The 17,395-nt window shown below is 46.7% G+C and overlaps 1 protein-coding gene across 2 annotated transcripts in view; it reads left to right on the top strand.

Annotated features, from left to right (window-relative positions):
• LOC121575219 (metabotropic glutamate receptor 2) overlaps positions 1-17,395 on the top strand; it is a 63,109-nt gene that overhangs the window by 42,046 nt on the left and 3,668 nt on the right. For both annotated transcript variants that reach the window (XM_041888181.1, XM_041888180.1), the window contains one exon: positions 13,527-14,590. In XM_041888181.1, coding sequence (XP_041744115.1) covers positions 13,527-14,590 — 1,064 coding nt within the window. The remainder of the gene's footprint in view (positions 1-13,526; positions 14,591-17,395) is intronic.

Raw genomic sequence — 17,395 nt, 5'->3', positions numbered from 1 at the left:
GTGAGGAATCAGCCCAGAACTACATGGGAGGATCTTGTCAATGATCTCAAGGCAGCTGGGACCATAGTCACCAAGAAAACAATTGATAACACACTACGCCATGAAGGACTGAAATCCTGCAGCGCCCGCAAGGTCCCCCTGCTCAAGAAAGTACATATACATGCCCGTCTGAAGTTTGCTAATGAACATCTGAATGATTCAGAGGAGAACTGGGTGAAAGTGTTGTGGTCAGATGAGACCAAAATGGAGCTCTTTGGCATCAACTCAACTCGCCGTGTTTGGAGGAGGAGGAATGCTGCCTATGACCCCAAGAACACCATCCCCACCGTCAAACATGGAGGTGGAAACATTATGCTTTGGGGGTGTTTTTCTGCTAAGGGGACAAGACAACTTCACAGCATCAAAGGGACGATGGACGGGGCCATGTACCGTCAAATCTTGGGTGAGAACCTCCTTCCCTCAGCCAGGGCATTGAAAATGGGTCATGGATGGGTATTCCAGCATGACAATGACCCAAAACACACAGCCAAGGCAACAAAGGAGTGGCTCAAGAAGAAGCACATTAAGGTCCTGGAGTGGCCTAGCCAGTCTCCAGACCTTAATCCCATAGAAAATCTGTGGAGGGAGCTAAAGGTTCGAGTTGACAAACGTCAGGCTCGAAACCTTAATGACTTGGAGAAGATCTGCAAAGAGGAGTGGGACAAAATCCCTCCTGAGATGTGTGCAAACCTGGTGGCCAACTACAAGAAACGTCTGACCTCTGTGATTGCCAACAAGGGTTTTGCCACCAAGTAATAAGTCATGTTTTGCAGAGGGGTCAAATACTTATTTCCCTCATTAAAATGAAAATACATTTATAACATTTTTGACATGCGTTTATTTATTTTTATTTTTTGTTATTCTGTCTCTCACTGTTCAAATAAACCTATCATTAAAATTATAGACGGATCATTTCTTTGTCAGTGGGAAAACGTACAAAATCAGCAGGGGATCAAATACTTTTTTCCCTCACTGTATATATATATATATATATATAACACAGGGCTGTAACCCAAACAAAAGAGTGAGGTGTAAACCTCTAAATACATACACGGGACGAGACCCATAATACCAAGAGCACAATACCAGGTACTCACGAGACCAACGGACATGGGACAATAATCGACAAGGACAATGGGGAACAGAGGGCACATATACACATACTAATCAGTGGGAATGGGAACCAGGTGTGCGTAATGAGACAAGACAGTCCGGGGTTGGTGGTAATGATCCATGTCAGTGACGCCTAGAAGGCCGGTGACGTAGACCTCCGGAACTGGTAAACGGAATTAGCAGCAGTACCGGGGGGGTCCGTGACAATATGGATGGCTGAGAATATGCTATTCTGTTCTTCTGAAATTGGCTACATTTTCTTCATATCATAATGTTTCTTTAGACCTGCCTAAAATAATTATTGGATTTATTGTGATAGTGTAGGCTATATAATGTCACGGTTCACTACGACAGAACCCAGAAGCAGACCAGGACGAGGTGAGTTGAACGAAGGTGAGTATTTATTAACAGATTCAAAAAAGATGCAGAGTAATCCAGGAGACGGAGCGGGCGGCGGAGATGAGTTGGTGGAGGTGAAGTGGCAGATCCAATGATGGCACGGCAGCCGCCGACCACCAGGCAGGGGTTGGGTGAAGGTCCCGGGAGAATGATTGTAGACAGAAAAAAACGGAGGTAAGTACACGGCAGGCCAACAAGGTGCAAAACAGCAAAACTAACGCTAGTAACTCAGAGGCTGATACGCTGACAAAACATACTGTTCATGGCTAACGATCCGGCAGGGAATGGATGTCAGGTCAGAGCTTATGAAGGGGTGATGATCAGAACCAGGTGTGCCGAAGCTGATGAGAAGCAGTTGCGGGTAATCGAGAGATCACCCGCCTAGCAACGTCGCCCGGCAACTGGACAGGGTGCGTTCAGTAACCTTCAGGAAACAGGAGATTCAGAGCAGAAAAACGGCAACACAGGCAGGAACAGACTCAGGACGCAGGGTTCATGACAGTACCCCCCCTCCGACGAACGCCACCGGGCGGACTACCCGGAGCACCAGGATGGAGGCGGTAGAAGTCACGAAGGAGGTCAGCATCAAGGATCTGACATCGAGGAATCCAACTCCTCTCCTCAGGACCATACCCCTCCCAGTCCACGAGATACTGGAAACTCCGGCCCCGCCGTCTGGAATCCATGATGCGGCGCACCGTGTAGACAGGACCTCCTCCGATCATCCGAGGAGGAGGAGGAGGAGGCGGAGGGGGCAACAGAGGGCTGAGGAGAACAGGCTTGAGGCAGGAGACTTGGAAGGTGGGATGGACTCTGAGCGTACTAGGCAACTTGAGTCGAACCACAACAGGATCAATCACTCTCTCCACCACAAACGGACCAATGAACCTCGGCGACAGTTTCCTTGACTCAGTCCGCAGAGGAAGGTCCCGTGTAGCCAACCAGACCCTATCTCCGATGGCATAAGCGGGGGCTGGAATACGGCGACGATTCGCCTGGAGCTGATACCGGTCAGAAACTCTAAGGAGGGCCTTTCTGGCCCGATGCCAGGTCCGGTGGCAATGACGAATGTGGGCCTGGACAGAGGGAACCGAGAGATCCTTCTGCTGAGAAGGAAACAAGGGGGGTTGGTAGCCGTATAGGCACTGGAAGGGAGACATCCCAGTGGCAGAAGTAGGGAGAGTATTGTGGGCATACTCAACCCAAGGCAACTGAGAGACCCAAGAGGTGGGGTTGGAGGAAACAAGGCAGCGCAGCGTGGATTCCATCTTCTGGTTGGCTCTCTCCGCCTGTCCATTAGATTAGGGGTGAAATCCAGATGTGAGACTGACTGTAGCTCCAATGGCCAAACAGAAGGATTTCCAGACAGCAGAGGTGAACTGAGGGCCACGGTCGGAAACTATGTCACTGGGCAATCCGTGGACCCTGAAAACCTCCCTAACCAGGATCTTGGACGTCTCAGAGGCAGAGGGAAGCTTGGAGATGGGCACAAAGTGGGTGAACTTGCTGAATCTGTCCACAATAGTCAGAATGACCGTGTTCCCCTCAGAAGAGGGCAACCCAGTGACAAAGTCCAGGGCCAGATGCGACCATGGTCGCCGGGGGATCGGTAGGGGGTGAAGAAGTCCAGAGCTGGGCCGATTGGCACTCTGGTTCTGCGCACAAACTGGACAGGCAGCAACAAACCTCCGAGTATCCTCTCCCATGGCAGGCCACCAAAATCGTCTGCATAGAAGCGCCATCGTCCGAGCCACGCCAGGGTGACAAGCCATCTTGCTGGCATGGGACCATTGGAGGACAGCCGAACGGACCGACTCAGGCACAAACAACCAACCGGGTGGACCGTTACCGGGGCCGGGCTGCGTCCGAAGGGCCGCCATAACCTCCTCCTCAATCCTCCACATAACGGCTCCCACGACAAGGTTCCGGGGAAGAATCGTCTCAGTCTTGGCCCCACTCTCCTCCGTCTTGGAGAACATCCGGGACAAGGCGTCCGCCTTGCCGTTCTTAGACCCCGGTCGGAACGTCAAGGAAAAATTAAAGCGTCCAAAAAACAACGACCACCTGGCCTGACGGGAGTTGAGACGTTTAGCCGATTGCACGTAAGCAAGATTCTTGTGGTCAGTCCAGACAACAAACGGTTGCTCCGCCCCCTCCAACCAGTGCCGCCACTCCTCCAAGGCAAGTTTCACCACGAGGAGCTCCCGGTTACCCACATCGTAGTTCTTCTCCGCAGACGAAAGACGACGAGAGTAGTAGGCGCAGGGATGGAGTTTACCGTCAGTGGAGCATCGCTGGGACAGGATGGCGCCAACCCCCACATCAGACGCATCCACTTCATCGACAAACTGACGGGCAGTGTCAGGTTGAGAGAGAATCGGAGCGTTGGTGAATCGCCTCTTCAAATCCAGAATTGCTCGGTCCGCCTCAGGATTCCAACTGAAGGTTCTGGTACTAGAAGTCAGGGCAGTTAAAGGAGCGGCCACACGGCTGTAATCACGGATAAATCTACGATAGAAATTCGCAAACCCCAGAAACCTCTGGAGCTGCAATCTCGTACCGGGCTGGGCCCAATCCAGAACCGCCCTAACCTTCTCTTGGTCCATCCTAATCTCTCCCCTGGAGATGATGTACCCGAGGAAGGATGTAGTGTGGGCGTGAAATTCACACTTCTCGGCCTTCACAAACAGGCGATTCTCCAACAATCGCTGCAGAACCTGCTTGACATGCTGGACGTGGCTGGAAAGCTCCTTAGAGAAGATAAGAATGTTATCCAGGTAAACGAACACAAAAAGACCGATCATATCTCTCAGGACGTCATTCACCATACTCTGGAACACTGCTGGGGCATTGGTCAGTCCAAACGGCATCACCTGATACTCGAAATGACCCATCGGTGTATTGAAACCAGTCAACCACTCGTCCCCCTCTCTGATCCGGACCAGATGATACGCATTGCGTAGGTCCAGCTTGGTGAACACAGTAGCACCCTGTAAGGAGTCGAAAGCAGAGCTCATCAAGGGCAGGGGATACTTGTTCTTGACCGTGATATCATTCAACCCCCCGATAATCAATACAAGGTCGAAGAGAGCCATCCTTTTTACTCACAAAGAAGAATCCTGCCCCCAGGGGTGATGACGAGGGACGAATGAGACCAGCAGCTAGGGACTCCTTTATGTAGGTCTCCAAAGCCTCACGTTCAGGTCGGGAGATGCTGTATAACCGTCCCCTTGGGATAGGCAGCTCCAGGGAACAGGTTTATGGCACAATCATAAGGTCGGTGGGGGAGGGAGTGACAGAGCCCTCTGCTTACTGAACACTTCCCCCAAATCGTGATATGTTTCGGGAACCAGGGACAAATCTGGGGGTTAGCCTCAATGACCTGACTGGGAACAGAATGGGAACAGGCAGTCTTGAGGCAGTTAGCATGACAATCAATGCTCCAACTAGTTACCTTGCCAGTCACCCAATCGAACGTGGGATTGTGTTCTTTCAGCCAGGGGTAACCAAGGACCAGAGGAACATGGGGAGAAGGCAGAATGAAGAATGAGATAACCTCAGAATGATTCCCTGACAACAGCATCTTAACCGGTTCAGTCCTCATCGTGATACGTGCCAGGCTACTGCCGTTCAGAGTGGTAGCTTCAATGGCTTCCGGTAATCGCTCCTTGGGAAGCCCCAACTGTTCCACCACGTCGGTATCAATAAAGCTGCCATCGGCACCTGAATTGACGAAAGCGTTAATCGCTAAACTCTGATTCCTGTTCATGAGGGTAGCCGGGAAACGGGGTCTGACAGGGGTATTGAGAGGTTGAAACCGGCTCGCTAAAAGTCCTCCCAAACTTAGCGAGCCGGGAAGTTTGACGGCCGCTGGTAACAAGTGGAGATATAATGTCCCGAACTCCCACAGTAGAGGCAGCGGTTGGTCTCACGTCTATGTTGGCGCTCCTCCTTGGTTAACCCGTGCCGCCCCACTTGCATGGGTTCAGAATCTGGAGGCAGGACCTCTCCACTAATCCCGTGTGGTGGACAATGATCGACGCGTTCTGGTCCACCTCCTGACCCGACTGGGAACCGAGAAGCTGATTGATTGGACGGGCCCCATTGCTTCTCCCTCCTTCTCTCTCGAACTCTGTTATCCACCCGAATAGACAAAGCTACCAAACTGTCCAGGTCACTAGGCTCCGGATAGGAGATCAACTCATCCTTGAGTTGCTCCGACAACCCCTGATAAAAGGCCGCTTGCAATGACTCTTCATTCCACCCACTCTCCACAGCCAATGTCCTGAATTCGATTACGAAGTTGGCAACTCTGCGAGCTCCTTGGCGAAGAGAAAACAGGTGCTTAGCTGCGTCCTTACCTCGGACTGGATGGTCAAACAGCTTCCTCATCTCTACCGTGAACTCCTGGTATGACGCCATGCAGGTGTCCTGTCGTTCCCATACGGCTGAAGCCCACTCCAGGGCTCTACCACGCAGCAATTCAATAACAAAGGCTATCTTAGCCTTGTCTGTGGCGTAAGAGTGGGGCTGTAGATTGAACACTAATCCACACTGCATAAGAAAGGAACGGCATCTTCCCAAATCCCCTTCATACTTATCAGGCGTCGGAACCTTGGGCTCACGGAAGGGCACAGCTCCAGAAGCGGCAGGCGAGAGGGGTGAAACCGGTGGTGGATTCTCCACCGGCAAACTGAGCTGAGCCTGGATCTTCGTCAGACTGTTAGAAAAGTTCCGAACCGACAACGCTATCTCCTGTAGCGCCGTGCTGTGTTGTCCCAACATCTTTTCCTGATGGGTAATGGCATGGCGAACGGAATCCAGGTCCGCTGGGTTCATTTCTGGCCGGATCGTTCTGTCACGGTTCACTACGACAAAACCCAGAAGCAGACCAGGACGAGGTGAGTTGAACGAAGGTGAGTATTTATTAACAGATTCAAAAAAAGATGCAGAGTAATCCAGGAGACGGAGCGGGCGGCGGAGATGAGTTGGTGGAGGTGAAGTGGCAGATCCAATGATGGCACGGGAGCCGCCGACCACCAGGCAGGGGTTGGGTGAAGGTCCCGGGAGAATGACTGTAGACAGAAAAAAACTGAGGTAAGTACACGGCAGGCCAACAAGGTGCAAAACAACAAAACTAACGCTAGTAACTCAGAGGCTGATACGCTGACAAAACATACTGTTCATGGCTAACGATCCGGCAGGGAATGGATGTCAGGTCAGAGCTTATGAAGGGGTGATGATCAGGACCAGGTGTGCCGAAGCTGATGAGAAGCAGTTGTGGGTAATCGAGAGATCACCCGCCTAGCAACATCGCCCGGCAACCGGACAGGGTGCGTTCAGTAACCTTCAGGAAACAGGAGATTCAGAGCAGAAAAACGGCAACACAGGCAGGAACAGACTCAGGACGCAGGGTTCATGACATATAAAATGGATTTATTAGACTTCTTAAAACTGTAGATGTTCCAAAGGTCCGCTAAGTGTGGAATCCGGAGATGCTAAACCTGTTTATGTTAAATAAAGGTCAAATACTGTGAGACCTACTGTGATTTGCATGACAATCACCATCGGCTGACAACATTTCATGACCGCCACAGCCCTAACTATATCCTAAGAAATGTGATTTCCCATTAGAATATTGCCAGAGCACAAATAGACCGTATTCAACTCGTTTTTTTAGTACTTCATTTGGTTTATCTATACTATCCTTTTCTCTAATTATCCTCTCACCACATAATGTTGAAAATTAAAACGATACTGCATGGTATCTTGCAATCATAGTCTACCCATGAGTTCCCTGCCTGCTGACAAATTTGATTACATCAAATTAGATCCATTGTATAAATTCCTACCTAAACATGGGAACAGTCCAAGGACCAATTCAAGTTGTTGGTTATAGTGCTGCTGAAGATAAGAGCTTGCAATGATTCAATTTGCAAAGATGAAACATCCATGTCCAGCCTCACTCTCTGAGGCTCATTTTGTCACGCATCTCATCTGCCTGGAGTATGTGGAGAGTGATTTGGCCCACAACCTGGATATCACAGATAGGAATTACTGTACATAAACACCTTCATCAGGCATCGACACTATCATTCAGGTGGTGAACAGAGATAGTCAGCAGGTGTATCAGATCATTTATGTAAAACCCTATAGCATCAACACATCTGTACAACAACCCCACCAAGCCAAATGGTCTAACTACTACACCCTTGACTGAGTAGTCTTAAGGTATTGATGGAGTAAAAGGCAATAATATTTTCATGCATGAGTAATGGTGGGTGGTTTGAAGTCCATGAGGGTTGCTTTAGCCAAGTAAGATTTTAAATGGATCCCCAGGGGAGCTTGCTGTCAGAAGAAATCAGATTGGACTATAAAGACTAGGATCGCCCAATGGCCTGAAGTGTATGGACATCTGTGGGGAGAAGGCAGTACAGCATGGTCACAAATTATCCTTCATCCATAATAAAGCCCTGTTTCCTCTAGTTTAAAAGAAATGGGCCTATTCAGCTGAGAATGGTTCTAGAAAATTTCAGCTGCGCCAGTGAAATTCTGTCATTTTTCTCTGTTTCCTATGAATGCATTGATATTTCTATACATGGCTTGCAAATAGTTTTTACATAGTTAGACATTAAGAATGGATTATTCCATAGTTAGACATTATGAATTGATTGATTTTCAATCTTTTTGACATGGTACGCAGTGATTGTAACTGTTTATTCCAGGGTGATGAAGTAAGGGATAATCAACAAGAGGCTATGCGTTCTATGGAAAATAATGAACGTTGTGGAAGATCAAATCAAATCAAATGTTATTTGTCACATGCGCCAAATACAACAGGTGTAGACCTTACAGTGAAATGCGTACTTACAAGCCCTTAACCAACAATGCAGTTTTAAGAAAAATAAGTGTTAAGAAAGTATTTACTAAAATAAACTGAAGTAAAAAAAAAAAAAAAGAAGAAAAATAAATAAATAATTAAAGAGCAACAATAAAATAACAGTAGTGAGGCTATATACAGGGGGTACCGCTACAGAGTCAATGTGCAGGGCCACAGGTTATTAGAGGTCATTGAGGTAATATATACATGTAGGTAGAGGTAAAGTGACTATGCATAGATTATAAACAGAGAGTAACAGCAGCGGGGGGACAATGCAAATAGTCTGGGAAGCCATTTAATTAACTGTTCAAGGGTCTTATGGCTTGGGGGTAGAAGCTGTTAAGAAGCCTTTTGGACCTAGACTTGGCACTCCGGTACCGCTTGCCATGCGGTAGCAGAGAGAACAGTCTATGACTAGGGTGGCTGGAGTCTTTGGCAATTTTTAGGGCCTTCCTCTGACACCGCCTGGTATAGAGGTCTTCACGACTGGTATAGAGGTCTTCACGACTGTCTTGGTCTGTTTGGACCATGATAGTTTGTTGGTGAAGTGGACACCAAGGAATTTGAAGCTCTCAACCTACTCCACTATAGCCCCGTCGATGAGAATGGGGGCGTGCTCGGTCCTCCCTTTCCTGTAGTCCACAATCATCTTTGTCTTGATCACGTTGAGGGAGAAGTTGTTATCCTGGCACCACATGGCCAGGTCTCTGACCTCCTCCCTATAGGCTGTCTCATCATTGTCAGTGATTAGGTCTACCACTGTTGTGTCGTCGGCAAACTTAATGATGGTGTTGGAGTTGTGCTTGGCCATGGAGGCATGGGTGAACAGGGAGTACAGGAGGGGACTGAGCACTCACCCCTGAGGGGCCCCCGTGTTGAGGATCAGCGTGGCAGATGTGTTCTTACCTACCCTTACCACCTGGGGGCTGCCCGTCAGGAAGTCCAGGATCCAGTTGCAGAGGGAGGTGTTTAGTCTCAGGGTCCTTAGCTTAGTAATGAGCTTTGAGGGCATTATGGTTTTGAAAGCTGAGCTGTAGTCAATGAATAGCATTCTCACGTAGGTGTTCCTTTTGTCCAGGTGGGAAAGGGCAGTGTGGAGTGCAATAGAGATTGCATAATCTGTGGATCTCTTGGGGCGGTATGCAAATTGGTGTGGGTCTAGGGTTTCTGGGATAATGGTGTTTATGTGAGACATGACCAGCCTTTCAAAGCACTTCATGGCTACAGACGTGAGTGCTATGAGTCGGTAGTCATTTAGGCAGGTTACCTTAGTGCTCTTGGGCACAGGGACTATGGTGGTCTGCTTGAAACATGTTGGTATTACAGACTCAGTCAGGGACAGGTTGAAAATGTCAGTGAAGACACTTGCCAGTTGGTCAGCGCATGCTCGGAGTAAACATCCTGGTAATCCGTCTGGCCCTGCGGCTTGTGAATGCTGACCTGTTTAAAGGTTTAACTCACATCGGCTACAGAGAGCGTGATCACACAGTCGTCCGGAACAGCTGATGCTTTCATGAATGCTTCAGTGTTGCTTGCCTCGAAGCGAGCATATAAGTCATTTAGCTCGTATGGTAGGCTCATGTCACTTGGTAGCTCAGCGGCTGTGCTTCCCTCTGTAGTCTGTAATAGTTTGCAAGCCCTGCCACATCCAACAAACATCAGAGCCGGTGTAGTATGATTCAATCTTAGTCCTGTATTGACACTTTGCCTGTTTGATGGTTCATTGGAGGGCATAGCGGGATTTCTTATAAGCGTCCAGGTTAGAGTCCCGCTCCTTGAAAGCGGCAGCTCTACCCTTTAGCTCAGTGCGGATGTTGCCTGTAATCCATGGCTTCTGGTTGGGGTACGTACGGTCACTGTGGGGACGACGTCATCGATGCACTTATTGATGAAGCCAGTGACTGATATGGTGTACTCCTCAATGCCATCGGAAGAATCCTGGAACATATTCCAGTCTGTGCTAGCAAAACAGTCCTGTAGCTTAGCATTTGCGTCATCTTACCACTTCAGTATTGAGCGAGTCACTGGTACGTCCTGCTTTAGTTTTAGCTTGTAAGCAGGAATCAGGAGGATAGAATTATGGTCAGATTTGCGAAATGGAGGGTGAGGGAGAGCTTTGTATGCGTCTCTGTGTGTGGAGTAAAGGTGGTCTAGAGTTTTTTTTCCTCTGGTTGCACATGTAACATGCTGGTAGAAATGAGGTAAAACTGATTTAAATTTGCCTGCATTAAAGTCTTGAGTGAGCTCTCACACCGATGGCCACTCGCAGCTATTTCCCTTGCCTCCAGGCCCGCATCGGATAACTTTTGCATTCTGAAGTTGCTACCCAAGCGGGCTGGTCGTTAGTTATTTTCTCATGTTTTGACCCAGTCGTTCATTCTATTCATTCGACATTGCTATTCTAAACACATCATTGACATGTAGCTAGCTAGCTCAGATTAAATTATGATGAGAGACAAGAACCTCAATAAATAATGATTTAATAAATATTCAATAGGCCTACATAGGCTGCACTACGCTGATTAATGAATGAATGGAATTCTGAGTGTTTACGGTTTCCCTGGTGAATTATTAGTTTCATTGTTCAATCTTGGGCTGGCTAGTCTACTCGCACGGGAGAGATCACGTTTGTAAAATGATACATTGTTGCACAGGTCATAGAGAAGACAGACTGGCATTAAAATCCCCGGCCACTAGGAACGTCGCCTCTGCATGAGCATTTTCTTGTTTCCTTATGGCCTTATACATTTACATTTACATTTTAGTCATTTAGCAGACGCTCTTATCCAGAGCGACTTACAGTTAGTGAGTGCATACATTTTCATACTGGCCCCCCGTGGGAAACTAACCCACAACCCTGACGTTGCAAGCGCCATGCTCTACCAACTGAGCTACAGCACGTTGAGTGCGGTCTTAGTGCCAGCATCAGTATGTGGTGGTAAATAGACAGCTACAAAAAATATAGATGAAAACTCTCTTGGTAAATAGTGTGGTCTGCAGCTTATCATGAGATACTCTACCTCAGGCGAGCAAAACCTCGAGACTTTCTTAATATTAGATTTTGTGCACCAGCTGTTATTTACAAATATACACAGACCGCCACCCCTTGTCTTACCGGAGGCAGCTGTTCTATCTTGCCGATGCACCGAAAACCCCGCCAGCTGTATGTTATCTATGTCGTCGTTCAGCCACGACTCTGTGAAACATAAGATATTACAGTTTTTAATGTCATGTTGGTAGGATTTTTTATTATCCAATGATTGTACGTTGGCTAATAGGACTGATGGTAGAGGCAGATTACCCACTCGCCGTCGGCACCAGAGGACAGATTTCCACTGGTCTAATGTCCATTGCTCATGTTTCTTGGACAAAGCAAGTCTCTTCTTATTATTGGTGTCCTTTAGAAGTGGTTTCTTTGCAGCAATTCGACCATGAAGGCCTGATTTACGCAGTCTCCTCTGAACAGTTGATGTTGAGATGTGTCTGTTCACTTGATCTCTATGAAGCATTTATTTGGGCTGCAATCTGAGGTGCAGTTAACTCTAATGAACTTTTCCTCTGCAGCAGAGGTAACTCTGGGTCTTCCTTTCCTGTGGCAGTCCTCATGAGAGCCAGTTTCATCATAGCGCTTGATGGTTTTTGCGACTGCACTTGAAGAAACTTTCAAAGTTAATGTCTTAAAGTAATGATGGGCTGTCGTTTTTCTTTGCTTATTTGAGCTGTTCTTGCCATAATATGGACTTGGTCTTTTACCAAATAGGGCTATCGTCTGTATACCACCCCTATCTTGTCACTACACAACTGATTGGCTCAAACGCATTAAGCTTTTAAAAAGGCACACCTGTTAATTGAAATGCATTCCAGGTGACTACCTCATGAAGCTGGTTGAGAGAATACCAAGAGTGTGCAAAGCTGTCATCAAGGCAAAGGGTGGCTACTTTGAAGAATCTACAATCTAAAATAAATGTTGAATTGTTGAACACTTTTTGCATGAGTCCATATGTGTTATTTCATAGTTTTGATGTCTTCACTATTATTCTACAATGTAGAAAATAGTAAAAATAAAGAAAACCCTTGAATGAGTAGGTGTGTCCAAACTTTTGACTGGTACTGTACATATTACCTTAATTACCTCGACTAACCTGTACCCCCACACATTGACTCGGTACCGGTACCCACTATATATAGCTTCGTTATTGTTATTTTGTTGTTGCTCTTTCATTTTTTACTTTAGTTTATTTAGTAAATATTTTTTTCTTAAACTCTAATTTTTCTTAAAACTGCTTTGTTGGTTAAGGGCTTGTAAGTAAGCATTGCACGGTAAGGTCTACATCTGTTGTATTCGGCGCATATGATGAATAAGATTTGATCCACTGAAGTAGCAAGTTTACTAGATAGCTACAGTAGTTGCTGTGGTAACTAAACAAACAGATGTGCTGGTTTAGCTAACCAAACCATCAGTCCTAGCTTGCTATTACTAAAATCGAATTCAACAATACCAATAATGTTTTCAATTCGACTTTTGCTTTAAAAAGCAGCTCAAACAAAACATGTAAGAATGAACATTAGCCATTGAATTCTACCATGCCGATATACTGTGCATTATAGGGAAATAATGCACGCTCTAGAATGCCCTTCAACCCATTAAGAAACGAGATTTCAACAATGCCATGGTATGATCTGCTGTAAACCCATGGTTTTTGGCACCTGAATAGTAAAAAACACTTCTGAATCGCATTCGCATTCAAGTGCAATAAGCCTGTTATGTAAATGCTAGGTTTGCACCTGTGTCCCCGATGCATCAGCTACTGTTCAATCCCATGTGAAAGGAATGGAATGTCAGAGGGGAGATACAGAGAGGTGAAGTGATGAAGCAGATACAAGCTCATTCAAACAGAACATGTCGACTCCAAGATCCTGGGTTCATTGTACACATGATGCTAGGAAAGAAAAACACAATTAATTCAAAATACCAATCTGAGTCAGAGTTCAGAGGGTTGATCATATATTGTATTGTTATGGATAGACATTCATTTGCTTATTCGACTTTCAACTATCATAACACGACCATGCTCTTCTCTTTCACACCCTGCAGCTCCATTCCGTCCAGCAGACACAGAGAACATGGTGAGGTTTGATGCCTTTGGAGACAGCCTGGGCCGCTACAACATCTTCCACTACCACAAAGAGGACGGGCGCTACGTCTACCGTAAGGTGGGCTACTGGGCCCAGAGTCTGACCCTCAACACCAGCCAGATCCCCTGGGAGGGCCTTGCCATACCCACCTCCCAGTGCAGCGACCCCTGCAGGAAGAACGAGGTGAAAAGCATGCAGCCTGGAGACGTGTGCTGCTGGATCTGCATCCCCTGCCAGTCTTACCAGTACCTGATGGATGAGTTCACCTGCGCCGACTGCAAGTTCGGTGAATGGCCCCTGGCAAACTTGACAGGCTGCTACAACCTGCCTGAGGAGTACATCCGCTGGGAGGACGCCTGGGCTATAGGCCCAGTTACCATCTCCTGCCTGGGTATGATGTGTACACTCTTCATTATTGGCCTCTTCCTCAAGCACAACGACACCCCTGTGGTAAAGGCCAGTGGGCGGGAGCTGTCCTACATCCTCCTGCTGGGTGTTCTGATGTGCTACAGCATGACTTTCATCTATATCGCCAAGCCCTCCATGGGTGTGTGTACCCTACGCCGACTAGGCCTGGGCACCTCCTTCGCTGTGTGCTACTCAGCGCTCCTCACCAAGACCAACCGCATCGCACGCATCTTCAGTGGGGTGAAGGACGGAGCCCAGCGGCCGAGGTTCATCAGCCCAGCCTCCCAGGTGGCCATCTGCGGGGGTCTGATCTCCTGCCAACTGGTGGTGGTGGTGGTCTGGCTCCTGGTGGAGACCCCGGGGGTCAGGAAGGAGGTGAGCCCCGAGAGGAGGGACATAGTTACCCTCAAGTGCAACAGCAAAGACTCCAGCATGCTCATGTCCCTCACCTATAACTGCATCCTCATCATCCTCTGCACCGTGTACGCCTTCAAGACCAGGAAGTGTCCAGAGAACTTCAACGAGGCCAAGTTCATTGGGTTCACCATGTACACCACCTGTATCATCTGGCTGGCCTTCCAGCCCATCTTCTACGTCACGGCCAGCGACTACAGGGTGAGTTACCAACTCTATGGGCCCGATGAGATATGTAGTTTTAACCCTTTACACTCATGGGAATTGGCATATATGGATAGGGCTAAATTGAAATGTTTCTTACAGAAGAAATATGCAAATGCATAAGCATGGTAGCAATTGAAAGGGAACCGTTTGGAGATAATGGGGAAATTATTAGACCAAAGGTGAGTACACAACAGTTCACCTGACACAAGACTGAATCCAAACATTACACTGTTGATTGTATGTGCATTTTACATTTACTGCACTTTTTGCCGCATTTGTTGATAACGAAATCTGAAAATACCCTGGATACATTCAGTAACATGATAACAGTATTCCTGGAAAATGTGGGGTAAGTGCAAGATAAGACAGAAAAATGACAAGGTTTTGAGTGAGAGGACTAACTGGTGTCTCCAAGTGGCCACACACCTTTCCAAAGTGTGCACAGTTCCTTAGCCATTTCAATGCACTTTTATGACTCAAAGAAGAGTCTTCAACCTAAGGTAATTTGTTGAGCTCTCCTAGCTGTGCTGTTGAGGAACTAGAGCAAGCACACTTGTATTTGTTTCGTTTGGAACACAGCCCTGCATGCACGCTATCACACAATTACTGTTGTTTACGCAATCCCAAAACTGTCCATTATAAATCGCAGTCAGGTGGGCATAATTTGAAAGCTTATTCTATTGCCAACATGACTAGATAAGTTATAGAATATGATCTTACAGTGTTAGGCTTTCACAAGACAATTCAGAGAAACAGATCGTAATTTTGGTGCACATAGAAAAGGAGTAAAGAGTGTATTCAGGTGAATGCGGCACATTTTCTTCACAATACACAAACAGGCTCATTCTGTTCAGAACAACCCAGGGTATGACGACATGTTATCTTGTAACTGTACATCAAACACAGTGATCATAAATGTTGACACTGTATATGACATGCGTTTTATGTGAAGTCCACATTTGGACTCAGTGTTTGGCTTGTTTGTATGACATCAAAGCGGTATTTATTATAATCCTCAACGTCTCATCTTTCAAAATACATTGAGTCATCTTAATTTACAACATTTCCCTCACTCAGAGAACAAAACATTTGCAAAAGTTGCCCAATTACTGGGAGGGATGGGGGCCACTTCTTGTCACGCACGGTGCTCAAGTTCAGATTGTCTGTCAGTCAAACCCGTATACGGGTATGAGTGTAAAAGGGCTACGACAATAAAATATGGATTTAAATAAAACATAAATGACTCAAGTCCATGTTGTTAACTTATCTCAAGTCTTAATAGAGCCCAGAGAGTTTGTTATTCTGGTATAAATAATCACTGCTTTTGAAAAGAATAACACCACAACCTCAACACACTGCCTGACATCTATCTACTTTACAAGGTGAGGTTGAAGACACAAAACGGATCCCTTGGTTGTTAATTCTACTTGTGTATTTCATGTGTCCTTATAGTCATAAGTCAGGGAATGTGAGTTTGGCTCATTGAATATTTTCTAAAGCACCTGCGAGTTGAGATGAGAGATATCAAATCCCTTTGATCACTTCTCTTTAACTCTGATAAAAGCGGTAGCGCTCTTTTCATGTTGCTGAGAAATCTGTTCCAGATGAGAACAAAGGCTCAGAGGAGATCATATCCCGGCAAAATGACATGTTTTAATAGGTTGGATGGATTTGGACTGAAAACACACTTGATATCGGCTACTGAATGACAATTAGCATAGAGCAAACGATTAGTCAATGGATTTATTAAGTAATGCTCTCCAACATTGTGTAAATACTGTATGTGTATATTTTACACAAGTGTATATGTGGTGTGTGGACAGCAGAGCAAAAAGCATAACAGCTAGAAAAATATTTCTGTGGCGAAGTGACCTAATCATGCTTGGATTGTTGAGTCCTGAACCTAAAGATCTGATGATGGAGAGAGTTCCAGAAAGATATACTGAGCTCTGTGGTGTTTGTTTCCCCTCTGGGATCCCTCTGTGGACTGGAGCCGGGGAGAGAGACAGAGAAAGGTCCACTGGTGCACCTATACCTCTGCTGACACAGATGGGCAGGCTGGAGAGCATGAGGTCTGGAGGGGGGACAGAACATCCCTGTGCGTAGTATTGTGGAATGGAGTGTGAAAGAGCAGGACACTGAGTCCCAGCTGTGTCCCGTGCGCTGGGACTACGGTGTGTCTCCCAGGGCTTCAGAGGGACCCTGCCTCATATCAGGAGGGGGAGGGGAAAGAGTGGGACATGGACAGAACAGAGTGTCAGATCAACACAGATATCTAATCTGACCGCTCTGATTATCTCTGGTGTAACTGAACTGAAACAGTGGCTCATGTGATTTGTTTTGTCTGATGTGAGGGAAATATTACTGTGCTGTGTTCCGTCTGCTACACTCTTGCTCTGAGATGGCTGTCCTCCTACCGTGAGATTTCAGAAAACTCTGGTTGAATAATCAAACAGTAATTTGCATATGTCATCCATGAAATGTTTAAGCAGGCAAAATATGGTGTACTGAGGCATGAATTACAAACATGATTACCAAATGAAATATTAAAGATGTCTTCCCTGAAGGGGACAAGCAGCTTTTCCTCCAACCTCTGTGACAGAGAGGTTAACAAAGGTGATGAAACATCAGTCATATCCAAAGGCAAAGAGTGCCCTTGTTTCATGTAACCCATAGATCAGAAGAATCTAACTTTGATTCTTCAAGATTTGTTTTAAATAATTGATGCCAAATATGTGGTTCAACAAATCAAAGGCATCATCAGCTATCTTACCCCATGCTGCTACAAACCTCTGCAGC

The sequence above is a fragment of the Coregonus clupeaformis genome, chromosome 10, assembly GCF_020615455.1.
Source record: "Coregonus clupeaformis isolate EN_2021a chromosome 10, ASM2061545v1, whole genome shotgun sequence".
NCBI classification, from domain to species: domain Eukaryota; kingdom Metazoa; phylum Chordata; class Actinopteri; order Salmoniformes; family Salmonidae; genus Coregonus; species Coregonus clupeaformis.
Note: the sequence above shows the minus strand (reverse complement) of the source record. Positions and strands in the feature narration are given on the sequence as shown.